We start from the raw sequence: 15,131 nt of genomic DNA, 5'->3' as shown, positions 1-15,131 counted from the left end.
GGTGTGCCCTCCAACAACTCCTATGGCCCCTCATGTTCCCCATGCCACGGTATACCCCAAACAACCCCTATGGCCTCTCTTGCCCCCATTCCAAGGAAAACAACCTCAACTTTTCCAAATATTTGTTTTTTGCTCTGTGAATGTCTGATATCTCACTTGGAGAACTGTGCACAATTCCAGTTTCTGCATCACTAAAAGGACAGAGAGGCACTGGAGAAATTGCTATGGCACTTGCATGCCAATTCACTCACCATACATTGCATAAAAGCAATGAGCCTATAGTGACAGTAGGGTGTTTTTTTTAGAAAAAGCTTTAAAAAAGTCATTAATTTACAACTTTCCTGTTTCTTAACAGAAAACTCACTTTTACTACAGTCCAATAAAAGTGTCAATGACTCAGACCTTTTAAAGTTTCAATAGTTGAAACTGCAGGCACCTGAAGCTTCTTAACCTTGTGTAACTAAATATTGTGGAACTGACAGCATATATCAGAGAGCCAGAGCTGTCAATCAAGCAGTGTTTCCTCTGGGGCTCAAGTGTTTTTGTACTCTAATGGATGCCTAGGCTGTCAGCCAAGAATACATAATCGGGGTTCATTGATTCTGTGCAGAGTATAGCGGGTGAATGGGCATGGTGGAAGTGCCATAGGGGGTCATGAAAGGCCATAGGTGTTGTTTATGGGGCATACCTTGTTATGAGGGGCATAAGGGGCCATATGGGGATGGATGGCAGGCATACCTTGGCATGGGGGCATGAGACGTGGGTGAGGGGCATGAGTTAGCATGGATAGGCCATGGTGAGTGTGTGGGGGTGAGTGGGTGTGAGGGCTGGAGGGCCTTTGTGTTTTCATTTTAACTGGGATGAAGTCCCACAACATCGAGGTGGGCCTTTCAAACAGCCTGCCGTGGCACCTGGCAGCCGTTTCTAAAATTTGCAATTGGATCACCATATCATTAAATTTATCAAATTATGTAATACACACATAAAACATTTTTGGTATCAACTATATCTGAAAGATGGGATCATTTATTTGATCCAAACTATTACTTTAAACCATTGTCACTTCCAGATTGATAAAATTCCAGTTTGGGGTTTGAGCAGTGGGTGCATATCAGCAATTTGCTGGCATGTTTTAAGAGCGTTTTCAGGCTTCTTTGGGAATTCTACTTAGCATATCCCTTTTAAACAAAGCTGTGAACTAGGGTGCCATTTTGCACCTCCTGAGGGGCTAAAAGTAGACCTTCCAGATGGAAGAATCATTTTTAGAAAGCTGCATCTCTGTTCCCTGAGGAGCCTAAGAGAACTTTTTTCCTATACCTGTTTGATGTCACTCTTGTGTCCCTACAGGTGCTCACCTTGAAATGATCGTGTCCCTAAGATTTGAGATAGAATCATGGGGGGGGGGGGCAAAACAATGGGTGCAAGTCCACTCTGCTGCAGTTTCATTCCCTTGCCAAGTCTGTGGAAGTTTTAAACTGTTCTTTCCAAAGTCCCCCTTGCTGATCTCCCATTCTCCTTCCTCCATAAACTTGAACTCATTCAACATTCAGCTGCTCATATTCCTGCCTATCATTGAGTCTCACTCGCCCATCACAAATCCTTGTTAATCTACACTGACTTCCCATTCTCTGGAAGGCCTGCTCCACTGTATGCAGCTGACTTGCTTCTTCCACACCCTCAAACCTTCAATTAAGATTTTCCATGCGTTCTCTACTCCTTTTGCACTTTAGGTAGGAGCTGCCATTCTCAGCTCTCTGGAGCTCTCATCCAGAACCTCCTCTTTTCTTCCAAGTGTACTTTTAAATGACTTAAAACTCATTCTTTTTGATCAATTTACTATCATCAATCTTAATTCTTCCCCATGGCTTTGTATTGTTCTCCTTTTATTCTTAGAGACATTTTTCAATGGAGTTCATTTTTATTTGCTGAGGTGCTAGCATCGGGGGCGTCTGATCATGCCCTGGGAATTCAGAAGTCTGGGTTTCCCCGGCTGCTGTGGAGTTTTAACTCTGTAACATGAGACTATTGGCCTTGCACCTTTCCTATCTGGAAGTCAGCCTGATTGATCAGCTTGGCTTCCAGTTGTGAAGGGAGCACTCCAAAGGTGGCCACAGGACTAGGTAGCTCAGATCCCCGGTCTAATTAGGGATCGGGGGTGAAGGGGTCTGATTCGACCTGATCCTCAGTGGGCTGGGGCAGTGGGGGGGTGGTACGGTGGAGGTGATGTGGGTTGAGGTGGGGGAGGATTAAACAGGGGTTTGTATGGAGGTTGTGGTCTGATGGTCAGGGAAGGTGGGGGCCCAGGGGAAGCAATTATGTTTCTCCTGGCCCACAAGGAGCACTGTGAAGGTTCCTTGAGGCCATTCTTGTCTTGTTGCAGCTGCCAAGTTTCCTGAAGTGGGAACCCCAACCGGCCATAGTTAAAATGCAAAACGAGGGATATCTGAGGCTTTCCACCTCATTAATATATTTAAAGTATCAACCAGTCTCCTGGGAGCAGATTGACTGCCTGCTGCTTGTAAAACCTGGAGGTCAGTGGGTTGAAACCAGCTTCCCAAAGTGCTCGAAAGTTTTGCCCTTTTAACTCCCCCACCTGCAGCCAGTCCCACCAACTCACTCATGTTAAAATTCTCCCCTATATTTCTCTGTATATTTGGGTTTGAAGTTGTAAAAAATGCCAAATAAATACAGTATCTCTGCTTCAGTCTCTATTTAATATAAGTTGTTGATGTTGGATGTTCAGCTTGAGCTGATTTAATCATAATTCTGGTATGAAATGACAGTGGAGAAAATTATGGTGTATAACAGGTACACTGTACTGTGTATCGCAGGACATTAAATGCTATTTTCTGCTTAGTAATGTATCAGAAATTAATATACATTTATAAGTTAAACACTCTTGTGGTCATGATTCTATATAAATGTGAGTTTAATTTTATTTGGTTTGAATGTCTAATCTGTTTGCATGTAGGTGTTTTTAATTAATACTGTCTTTGACTTTATTTTTTTAGTGGACACTTGGCTGTGTATTGTTGAAAAAAAAGATTTTCATTTGCTTTGATTTTTGTTAACAGTATGCCTGGATAGGATTTTGGCATTTAAAAAGAAATGCACATTATTCAGTTTAAGATTTAAAACTGGAAGTAGTTAATAAAGACTTCAGCTAAATAATTTACTGTGATTTGAATGCAAATGCAATTATTTTCATGAACCTGAGACAATTGCTGTTTTTGACTTTGTGTTTCATTTGCAGAACTAACCCTGAAAATCAGATTGTGAAATCAGGATTTACCAGTAGAAAGATAATTATTTTACAAAATGATGACCCAGGTGGAGTTTTCGAATTCTCCCCACAAACAAGAGGACCATATTTTGTTAATGTAAGTCTGGATGAATGGTATTCAAAATTAATTTTTGAACATTTTTGTAGAAAATTGTGAACAAAATATAGCTTTACTTGATTCTCCATGAATTAAGTTTCTTTACATCCTAAGTTATTGACTGAGTTTGCTAGCTACAAAAGAACACATTCACTAATAATGTGAGCTCACTTGGAAGCTTCATTCTGCCACCAAATAGAGAAGAGGTTCAAAACGAAATGGAATTGTATTTTTCAGAATAAGATTGTTTGCTTTTGACAGCACTGACTATAACTTGTACTTAACATATTAACGTTTGATAATTTATAGATATAAGGAATTCTTGCCTACTTTCTTAGTTTACTTTCACTTGTTTGCTGAAGGATGAACCCCCTGCTAGGGTTTAGTTTTTTTATTCATTTACAGGATGCGGGCGTCACTGGCTGGGCCAGCATTTATTACCCATCCCTAGCTGCCCTTGAAAAAGTGGTGGTGACCTTCCTTCTTGAACCGCTGCAGTCTATCTAGTGTAGGTACACCCACAGTGCTGTTAGGAAGGGAGTTCCAGGATTTTGATCGAGCGACAGTGAAGGAATGGCGATACATTTGGAAGACAGAATGGTGAATGACTTGGAGGGGAACTTCCAGGTGGTGGTGTTCCCATCTATCTGATGCCCTTGTCCTTCTAGATGGTAGTAGCCATGGGTTTGAAAGATGCTGTCAAAGGAGCCTTGGTGAATTGCTGCAGCAGACCTTGTAGATGGTACACACTGCTGCTACTGTGCGTCAGTGGTAGAGAGAGTGAATGTTTGTGGATGTGATGCCAATCAAGTGGGCTGCTTTCTCCTGCATGGAACTGCACTCATCCAGGCAAGTGGAGAGTATTCCATCATACTCCTGGCTTGTGCCTTTAAAAATGGTTTGGGTGTCAGGCGATGAGATCCTCTTTGCAGGATTCCTAGCCTCTGACCTGCTCTTGTAGCCACAGTATTTATATGGCTAGTCCACTTCAGTTTCTGGTCAATGGTAACCTCCCAGGATGTGGAGAGTGGGGAATTCAGTGATGGTAATGCCATTGAACATCAAGTGGTGATGGTGGGATTCTCCCTTGTTGGAGACGGTCATTGCCTGGCACTTGTGTGGCCCGAATGTTACTTGCCACTTGGCAGCTCAAGCCTGGATATTGTCCAGGCATTGCTGCATTTGGGCATAGACTGCTTCAGTCCAGTATATGAGGAGTTGTAAATGGTGCTGAACATTGTGCAATATCCCCACTTCTGATTGTATGATGGAAGGAAGGTCATTGCTGACGCAGCTAAAGATGTTTGGGCCGAGGACACTACCCTGAGGAACTCCTGCAGTGATGTCCTGGAGCTGAGATGACTGACTTCCAACAACTACAACCATCTTTCTTTGTGCTAGATATGACTCCAACCAGCAGAGAGTTTTTCCCCTGATTCCCATTGACTCCAGTTTTGCTCGGGCTCCTTGATACTACATTCAGTCAAACGCGGCCTTGGTGTCAAGGGCAGTCACTCTCACCTCACCTCGGGAGAACCATTGTTGTGTTTTGTTATATCAGTCCAATGACTGTTATTGTTGTGTGAACCTTCACAATGAATGGTGGAATGCCATTTAACCACAGGCCAACAGAACCAAGCCATATTCTATCCTCATATGATTGCCGTACGTGCACATACCTACTGGCCATTGGATAGCACTCAGGAGAGACAATCCTGACTCAATTCCTTCTATACAGCCAATTGCAATGTTTCTGCAACCATGTGACTAAAATAAATTAATGATTGAGCCTGATGGCAAAATTTTGTCTTTAGTTCTCTCAGGACAAAGCTTTATGCACCAGGATTGCAAATCAAAAAATTGGTGGTATGGCTGATTTGTTGAACTCATGATTCCCTGTTCATTAATTGTCTCTCTGTCTCTCTGGCAGCCTTCTGAATCAGGAGATGATGGTTTACCTCTTGGTGGTCAACACTGTGTTCAACAACACCTGTGTATCCCAGGCATGCTAATCTCTGTCACATTTGCTACAAATGAAGACAGTAGGTGAGAAAGTGCAGGATTTTCTGGCCTCTGTTTTCTTTGGCCAGCTGAGCTTTCTGTTTCGCCTCAACTCTTCTAATGACCCTCCAGATAGTCAGCCTCCTGAGGTCATGGCCTTCGGTAACTATCTCTCAGTTGTCTGTGTCAACGTTTGCTATCTTCATATTTCATTTGTAGGTGTCCTTGTAGTGGAGGTATGGACATCCATCCGGTCATAACCCAGTGGCCAGTTCACTGTGAAGGTCTTGGGTATTAGGCAGTCATCCATCTGATGAATATGGCTAAGCCTGTATAGACGTCGATGGCCTCTGAGTTGGTGACCTAGTCCTGCCAAAACATACTGAGGTTAGGTCTGAAACAGCAAAGGTAGAAACCATTCAGCCATTTCTACTGGCTAGCATATGTTGTCCAAGTCTCACTACTGTAGAGGAGTGCACTGAGGACACAGGCTTGGTGGACTCACAGTTTGGTGTTCTCAATCAGGTTGCTTTTGTTGCACACTCTCTTACTCAGCTTGGACATAACAGTTATAGGTTTTGAGATGTATGTGTTGATTTCATCATCAAGTGACAGATTGCTAGTGATTGTGGAACCTAGATATGTGAAGCAACAACAACCTCCAGCATTACATTGTCAATGCCGATAGATGGCAGTATGGCAAGATCTTGGACTATGATGTTTATCTTCCTGATGCTGGTGGTCAAACCAAATTCTTTACAGGTGTGAGAGAGTCTTTCGCATTTGCTGCTGAAGGTGTTCCTCTGTATGAACTGCTAATGTGGCATTATCAGTCTTGAGCAACTCTCTGATGAGGACTTGGCACACCTTTTTCTTGGATCTCAGGGGAGCAAGGCTGAACAGCTTTCCATTAGTTTTAGTATAGAAGTAGGCATCCCCTGTAGATGAACAAGAGCAATATAACTTTAACATATTCTTCTGTTTGCCATTGAGTGGCAGCACCAGAACACAATTCTGTTTGACCCTGGTGTGGATCTCAAAGGGTTTCAATGTTGTCCTATCATAGCTGACCTTAGACATCATTTCATGGAAGGAGATCATGCTGAGCAGCTTCAGAGGACAGCAAGTTTTCTTCAGCAGCTAAAGTACACCACCACTCCTCTGACGGTCGAATGCCTCGGTGTTATCAATAATGACAATATATTGTGATCTTCATTGTTCACAGCATTTCTATTGAAGTTGTCGAACTGAGAGGATCATGTCAATTGTGGATCTCTTAGTTCTCAAACCACACTGGGATTAGGGATAGATGTGTTCAGCCAGGATCTGCAGTCCGACAAGGGCAACACAGGCAAATTTCCCATGATGCTCAGCAGGGAGATGCCTCAATAGTTGTTGCAATCACTGCAGTCGTCCTTGTTCTTGTACAGGGTCACTATCTTTGTATCACGCATTTCCTGAGTTACTGCCCCCTTCCTTCAGCAGAGATGGAGAAGTTTGTGCTGATGCTGCAGGAGTGCTAGTTTCCCGTGTTTAATGAGTTCAAGAGGTAGAGCATTAGCAACTGGAGCTTTGTCAATGGCAAGTAATTCAATAGCTTTGTATTGCTACCGCACTGTGGGTTTGATATCCAGCTCTGCCACGACAGAGAGACTTTCTTTGGTGCTTAGAGCTTCCTTGCTGACTGCGTTCCTCCTAAAGTATATTTCAAAGTAGTGTTCTACTCATCTCTTCAACTGTTTATTGCAGTCAGTGATGACTACCTATTCCTTTGGCCGGGATTTTCCATGCCTGCTGACATCGGGTGTGTTCGGTGGCATGAATGGACAATATGGCGAGAAGGCCAAAATTCAGTTTCATGACATCGTGAAACCAGTTTGCAATCGTCTGCTCATCCCGTCAATGGTGAGCTGCGTTCCCCGCATCAGACATGGGGAACCTCACTGTAATACATCAGCATATCGTTATAAGGCCAATCCGTCAGAATCATGCGCTTCACGCTGGATCGTCCGCCCACATCGATGGGAAAACATGCCAGTGCACAACACGTTTTGACAACTGTGGATGTGCTGAAATTGGGACTTACTGCCAGGGCCTTGCTGACATCGTGGACATCCGAGGAGCAGAAGATGCTGGAGCCCGTCAGCAACAGAATCCTGGAGGAACATCCATGGCATGCTGCGTGAATTCTCATGGACATGCTTCTGCTGCGAAGCAGCTCATGGAAGTTGGAAAGCTACTGTTGATGCTCACAATGGATGATGGTTGAGAGGGTGGGAGAGGAAGGTTTAGGACCGACAGGGAGAGGAAGAGGTATTGGGGTGTTTGAGGTTGGGGGGTAGGTGGTGATGAAGGTGTTGGGTGGTGAGGTTGGGGAGAGAATGAAAGTGTCAGGGGTCATGAGGTTGGGAGGAGAAGGGAGCAAGTGTGGAGGAAGAAGTAAAGGTGGAGGAAGGAGTCAGGAAGGGGGAAGGAGTAAGGCTGGAGGAAGAAGTGAGGCTGGAAGAAGAGTTAAGGCTGGAGGAAAGAGTCGGGAGGGGGAAAGGACTAAGGGTGGTGGAAGAAGTAAGGTATCTGAGGGAGTCAGGAAGCGGGAGGGACTAAATGGGGGGAGTCTAGGGGTGTGGGCATGGGAGGACTAAGGGGGGGTGATAGAATTCAGGGGGGAAAGAGGTCCAGTGGGGGGAAGGGGTTCAGGGGGTGGAAGGGGTCTGGAGGGTGGAAGGGGTCTGGAGGGTGAAAGGGGTCCAGAATGGGGACGGAGTCCGGAAGGGAGAAGGGGTTCTGTGGGGGAAGGGGTCTGGTGGAGGAGGGGGTTCTGGAGGAGTGGATGTCCAGGTGAATGTGCAAGGGAGTGGTCTGATGGGTCCAAGACTGCCTCCTGGGGAATGAACTGAGAGTGGGCGTGGTATGAGAGAATGGTGAGAATGACTGAGGGCAGAGTGAGACCGTAGGGTGGGATGGTGAGGGCCCGACGGTAGCTGGAAGGCAAAGGGACGGCAAGGGTGGTTGATGGGGATTCGGAAGTAGACGTGGACCCTAGGGGTGGGAAGGAGGAGGTTGGGAAAGTGAATGTGAACGGGGTGGGATTTTCGGGAAGGAAGGGAATGTGCACGTTCACCAGGACATTCCCGAAGGAAAAGGGTTGTGGCTGGTAGGTCACGGTGGGGAGGTGGAAGGTGATGCTGGGGGGTCAACTGTGATGCGGAGAAGGAAATGGATGACTGGGGGAGGGGAAGAGACGGGGAAGCTGACAAAAATGCAAATCCCGACCATGCTCTCCAAATCAAAAGTGAAACGTCAGTCATGGTGGGTGAGATCAGGTGCTGCATGGGAGTGTGATCATTGAGTGGGCAGAGATGCAGGTCAGCTCAGATGGACAACTGAAAGTGAACCCTAGCAGGCAGCGTTGAAAATGCTCAGGACATTGAGGTGAGTACAATATGTGAAGGATCCGTGCGGGAGAATGCACAAGGCTCCGAAAGGCCCTGCCGCACACACACTTCTCCCTCCAGAATCATTCATTGGTCAGCTGCTCCCTCTGTGATGACAGAGGATGAGGTTGAGAGGTTCACAGGCAAAGGGGACTCGGAGGGAGAGGACACTGTCTGAGGTTCCTGAGTGGATGACCCAGGCGTGACCAGCTGCTGCTCCTTCTCCCCTTGGGTGCTTGGGGGCCACGGCCTAACTCCTTGAGGGGAATAAGCACCTGGAGGGACATAGAGATTCTCCATTTCCCTTTTGCGTTTCCACTGCAGGAACTCACCCACGGTTCCCACGATGGAGTATATGTCTGCACACATCTCCGCGTTCTGCTGGACCAGGATCTCCATGGCGTCTGCCATCTTCCCCATGGAGACCTCCATACATGCACATGTGGGCACGACTTCATCAGAGAACAGGCGGAAGCGCTCCTCTGACTCGCGTGCCACTGTACTGAGGGCTTCCAACAACTCTGCTTGATGTTCCCCCGCCTTCTGCTGACTCTCTAGGATGAGTTGAAAGGCCAAATCTAGAGGCTTTCATCTGACTTGGACCTCATAGTTGCCTAATCCCCAGCAGTCCTCTGAGTGCTGGGATGCTGGCACGATCCTGCCTCCTGCTGCTGCAGGCATGTGTCTGTGCTGTGACCACCAGATTGTGAACCCGGTTCTGCTCTAGATCTAGGTTCCACCTACTGTGCTGGTAGAGGGTCTGGGTAAGCACTGTGATGGGTCTTCCAGGCTGCTTATTTCTAGCTCTTCAATCAAGGAGGTGTCCCCTTGACTGGAGGTGAGGATGTGGATGGAGCTGAGGGAATGGCTGTTTGAGGGTGTCGGTCACTTTGCAGAGCTCCCTGTGAACCAAAGTAGAGATAATTAGTGCATGGCAGCAGAGTCAAAAGCAGGAGAGAGAGCACTCACAGTTGTGTTGCGAGAGGGTTGATGTAGTGCAGGATCCTCACGAGGGTGTTCGCTGCCAGCCTCACTATCACCACAGACATGGTTCATGTCCTCAGCAGTCAGTGAGTGGCCCAATGTGGGCCACTCCACCCCCGGTCTGGGACCTATTCCTGCTGATGTGTCCCAGCTTCTCCCACATGAGAACAGATGGAGAGAGTGTGAGCAGGACACATGGCACTGCATGGAATGTTTGTGTGGCGAGCGGAGTCATGGACAGGATAGGGACGTGAACTCAGAGGATATGAGCCTAATGGAGATGTGAGGGTGTGTGTGAGAATTAGTGGTGTTGCCCCTTGAGGTGTGGGATTCCTATGGGTTTCTGATGGGTTTGTGAGTGCTAGTTGAGAGTGATGAGAAGAGTAAGTTACCTTGGCGGAACGGATGAGACCATTCATCCTGTAGCGGCACTGGGTATCTGCCCTCTTTTGCAGGGCATTGGCTGCCACCGCCTCCCAAGCCAGATTAGTGAGGTTACTGCCCATCCTGCGGCCAGAGCAGGGGTGGAGGACGTCATGGCGGGCCTCCACTTTGTCTGAAATGCGCTCGAGGGATGTGTTTTTGACCCTGGGGGTTGCAGTCTTTTTGCCTTTCAGGGTCATTTCTTCTTTGCAGCAGTCTTGGGCTGGAAGCACGGAGAGGTGTGCACACAGCTGGACTTTAAACACCTGGTGCGATGAAGCGGTGAGGTGATGATTTGGCGTGTTAATAAGAGCTCAATGGAACAGCGTGTTTCCTGGGAATGCATAATTAATGCAGCGGTTTTGGGACGATACGGCATGAAAAATTGTCGTTGCGGCCGGCAGGTAAAGCATCATTTTACCAGCCCACTACTGCAGTCAGTGCAAATCGGGGACGATTCCGCCCTTTATTTTCACTGGGGCTCTTTTCTTTGCTGATGGACCGGTTGCCTCTTTGATCCCATCATACATGCCCCTACCGTTCCCTGTGTTGAAGGGCAAGTGAATACCCTAGCAATGTTGTAACCAGCGGTCATTGGTGTAGCACCTAATAGACTGTTGGACTTTACTTCGAGCAACTCTTAGTGTATTGTGTTTTCTCGCTCGGATTTCTCTTGGAGTTAATGAAAGTGGATCACTTGGCCTCAATGGCAGGTTACGTTACAGTGATTTTCATCTCAAACCAGTCAGCATTTATACGTTCTTGCTTCCCAAATGTTGAGAGTCCGGTATTGTAGATTATGTATTGAAGTTATGTTCCACTTCACTCTTGCCAGAGAATGTCTTCTTAACTGAGTCAAAGGACTGTTGCTGATGTTGATAAGAGAATAGCTTGGCTGCTTTCAATGAAAAATCTTCAAGGGCTGCATCCTAATCCTGGTGCATACCAGGGAGTGATCTGTATCACAGTCAGCGCTGTGATAGCTGCATGTATTGAGAATGCTGTTGAGAGAGTCATATCTGGTGATGATCTGGTCCAGCTGGTGCCAATGCCTTGATCTTCGATGTCTCCAGGATACCTTGTGGTACGGCTTGTTCTGAAAGAAGTTGTTAGTTACAAAAAGTTCATGATAACAGCAAAGCTCAAGTAGTCTGTGCTCATTTTCATTTATCTTTCCCTTGCCCTGATATCTGAGGCAGGAGAGCCATGGTCCACATCTCTCTAGTAGGGAGTGATGTTCTGTCTTAGGGATTTTGCTGACAGTAGTGTCAAGTTCTGCATAGAACTGATCTTTTGTCTCTGTAGCAGAGCAAAGAGTTGGAGCACAGACACTCATGATTTTAATTAGTCCTTTTTGAGTTGAGAGGCAGATAGAACTTCTGAACCATTTGTGGGGGTGCTGTCATTGATTGCAGTGAAGTTCTTTGCAGCAACTCCTACACCCTGCTTATGTCCTTCCTCTGAACTCTTCCCCTGCCAGATGAATGTGTAATGTTTTTCTTTCAGTGATCCACTCTCGATGAGCCCTGTCACTTGTAGGGAAGCTATGTCAACTTTCAGCCTATCAAGTTCCAGCTATTTGACACACATTATCAACCAGCAGCAAGTTGTCTCTCAGTCCCATACACATGGTCCTGACATTCCAACTTGCCAACTGAAGAGTTGACATCTTTTTCTTTTTGTCTTTGGATTTGGTCCTCTTGTTGAGCAGAGACCTAAGCACCAAACACCTACTGAAGCAGATGGACCATGGAAGATCAGCATCTTACCAGTCAGGGGCTGCCTGACCTGAGGTGGGTTATGACTTGACCACTGGGATATGATAGTCCCTCTCATCATCAGAGACAGTTGGTAAAACCTGCTCTCTATGCCAGTCAAGTTTGGCTTATCACTTGTAACTGTTATTTCCCTTGTGTTAATGCTCTGCAGCAAAACTGGAGTATCCTCTCCGGGGCACAAACCTGGGCAAAATTTATGGAGACCTTGGGCTGCCAAAATGTCAGGATCCCCCTCTTGACCTCCCTGGTTAGATCCAAACGAATCCAGTGCACTACGTTTGGCACTGGCTTGGTTGTAGGAGTTGCAGGAAAGATTACGTATTTAGACATGAGTCCACCTTTGGGCTCCACTCCAGATTGTTTGTCAGGATTTACTCGTTTACTCGTTTAGCTTTCAACTCTTCACTAGGCAGTGGAACTAGTTGCCCATATCTGTGAGTTTGGTTCATGTGTGCCAGTGCATTTCCACATGGGTTGGGCCCACACACTGCATGTTTTGGGGGTAAACCTCCTCCTTCCTCAGAAGCTTTAGCCTGGGGTTGTGAAGAACTCAATTTATGTGTGTTGCCGCATGAGGAGGCACAACAGAGAACTTGCTGATGGAGAGGCTGTGTACTGATAGAGTCTTACACATTTGGCTCTTCCTTTTGCATTGCTGCTGCTAGAAGCTTGATATTCAGAGCAAGAAAGATGGCCGCTTACCTTCTAGTATCTTCTTGGTCTGAAACTTTCAACTTTTAATTGGATAAGCTCTCAGATTTTAGAAGCCCAAGACTTGTATATGTTTAACCGTATAGTGCATCATTATAAAAATGCATGCCTGTGTATGAGCCTTCCAACAATTGTCATCTGGTGCATGAAAGAAACTTGTCATTTGCAATGACCTCACTGATCAAGAACAACCTGGGAATCTGTAGCAATGTTTTATCAGGATTGGAAGCTTGCGTAAGGGCATCCGTACATGAGATTATGACAAAAATTGAAATACTTTGTGGAAGTTTTAACTTGGTATTGCCTTATTTGGTCCTATCGTGGCACAGAACTGAAATGTCTCAGTTTACCTTGATACCACTGTATGTCACAATGATTTCTTGATTGATTGCCAGAGTTTGCTTGATGGAGAAGTCAAACTATTTAATTCAAATGCAAATATGGTTTATGACTTGATTAAATAGGTTAATGATTATCATTTTTTGTAACAGAACAAAGTTATTTAAATACTGCATGATTTCAGTTATAGTTTCAAAGAAATTTACTAGCCTTGCTCTTTTCCAATCTGAGGCAATCCAGTTTCTGAAAGTTCTTTATAATCTTTGAGACAGTTCTGTTTAAAGTTTTAGAGTAACCTAAGCTGGTTGGACACTTTTATAGTTAGTTTGAATATTTTTTAAAAATAGCTATTTATATAAACTAAAATTTAGCCTTGTACAGAACTTGCAAATTAATATAAAAACAGAAAGTGCTGGAAATACTCAGTAGGTCAGATAGCATCTGTGGAGAGAGAAACAGAGTTAACATTTCAGGTTGATGTCGACCAGAAATGTTAACTCTGTTTCTCTCTCCACAGATTCTGTCAGATCTGCTAACTATTTCCAGCATTTTCTGTTTTTAGTTCAGATTTGCAGCACCTGCTGTATTTTGGTTTTGCATTTTAATATTTTCTGTTGTAAGGAGGAGCTGGTAAAGGTAAATGCTGCTGAAGAGCTGCCAGTTATATTGTTTCTATTCAGTTGTTCATTTCCTATTTAATGGGGTAATTTCCCCTCGAGACGGTAATGGATTGGAAAAGAATATTGGGTGGGGTGTATAGTTAATCCTCTTTCGCCAGCTTTCTGCCACCTCCATAAATTAAAGTCGCCAGAATAAATTTGTATGCCAGTTAAAGCAGAAAATAAGGCCCAATAGAGCATTATTCTGCCATTATTTGAAACAAGGAGGATCGCAATGAACTGTTTGATAGAATTGGTAACTAACGCAATCTTCATGAAGGGTATTTTGTGGTTTACCAAGGGTATACTGCCAAATTTGGTCAGATATCCGAGCAAGTGAAGACACTGTCAAGGGCATACAGAACTGTGGCGTGTGCATGAGAATAGCCTGAAATTTGGAAGTCAAAGATAGCTTGAATACAAAGAAGAAAAGAAAAATGCCATAGTGGTACAAAATAGAATGTAACATGTTTTTCTGGTTCAGGCATACCTTTTCTCAGGGTGTTTGTTGGGGGCGGCGGAGGAGGTCTAGGTGGGTGTTCATCAATATGTTCAACTTTGCACTGAGATTGATTATTATGTTCATAATTCTGTGGCACTCCACACCATAATTTCTATCTTAGCTTGTTGCAAAAGGCTGTGATGGTTTTTCAGATAAGATTGCTTATTTGTGGTACTTGATGTTAATAGACCAAAAATATTTTCTTTCTTAGGAAGGTGTTGCCTTTGAGCTAAAGATTGTCCGATACCGTGGGGCACTTCTGAAGCAATTCTTGCGCTATGTTGTGGAGCCAAAAAAATCTTTTGAGTTTTATGGGAACACAGGAGTTTTGGAATTTGATCCTGGTGAAAGGGAGATAGTAATAACATTGTTAGCAAGGCAAGATGATGAACCAGAGGTAAGGCTTTGGGTACTGTGGATTCCTAATTCCAGAGTGTAAAAAAAAGGAATGCATATTTGATAATGGTTAATAATTATGGAAGTAAACATTGATACAGGATATTGTGATACAGGGTATTGCGCTGTTCATGTGAGCAGCTTCCTTGAGATCAAACATTCCCTAACTGCATTTAGCATGGAGTAATTTTAACATAGAGTGATGTGGTTGTTCTGGTGGGTAGGGCTATTATAGAATGCCTAAGAAAAAGTACAAAAGAAACCTTCTGGGTAACCTTGTTCTTGCAGTGCTTGAAAAAGCAGCAGACCTTGCTACCATTTTTAAAACAAATGCTAAGAGATGGATAACTGATTTTGGTGGAATATCTACAATTGTTTTGTTCCACTTTATTGGTAAGACATTTCTGCTATCAAAAAAACCATTTTATCTGATGGTTTCTGTTGCAACCAGATAATTTTGTTGCAACTGGCTACAGCATTTATTTAACCCAGCCTATTTCATTTCCCAATTTTTCATTTTTAAA

General features: G+C 44.8%; 1 protein-coding gene across 1 annotated transcript in view; it reads left to right on the top strand.

Annotated features, from left to right (window-relative positions):
- Positions 1-15,131, top strand: part of adgrv1 (adhesion G protein-coupled receptor V1) — a 723,938-nt gene that overhangs the window by 76,292 nt on the left and 632,515 nt on the right. Inside the window, 2 exon segments of the mRNA XM_041185339.1 lie at positions 3,254-3,380; positions 14,423-14,608. Coding sequence (XP_041041273.1) covers positions 3,254-3,380; positions 14,423-14,608 — 313 coding nt within the window.

The sequence above is a fragment of the Carcharodon carcharias genome, chromosome 4 (assembly GCF_017639515.1).
Source record: "Carcharodon carcharias isolate sCarCar2 chromosome 4, sCarCar2.pri, whole genome shotgun sequence".
Classification (NCBI taxonomy): domain Eukaryota; kingdom Metazoa; phylum Chordata; class Chondrichthyes; order Lamniformes; family Lamnidae; genus Carcharodon; species Carcharodon carcharias.
This window is presented reverse-complemented; position numbering and strand designations above follow the sequence as displayed.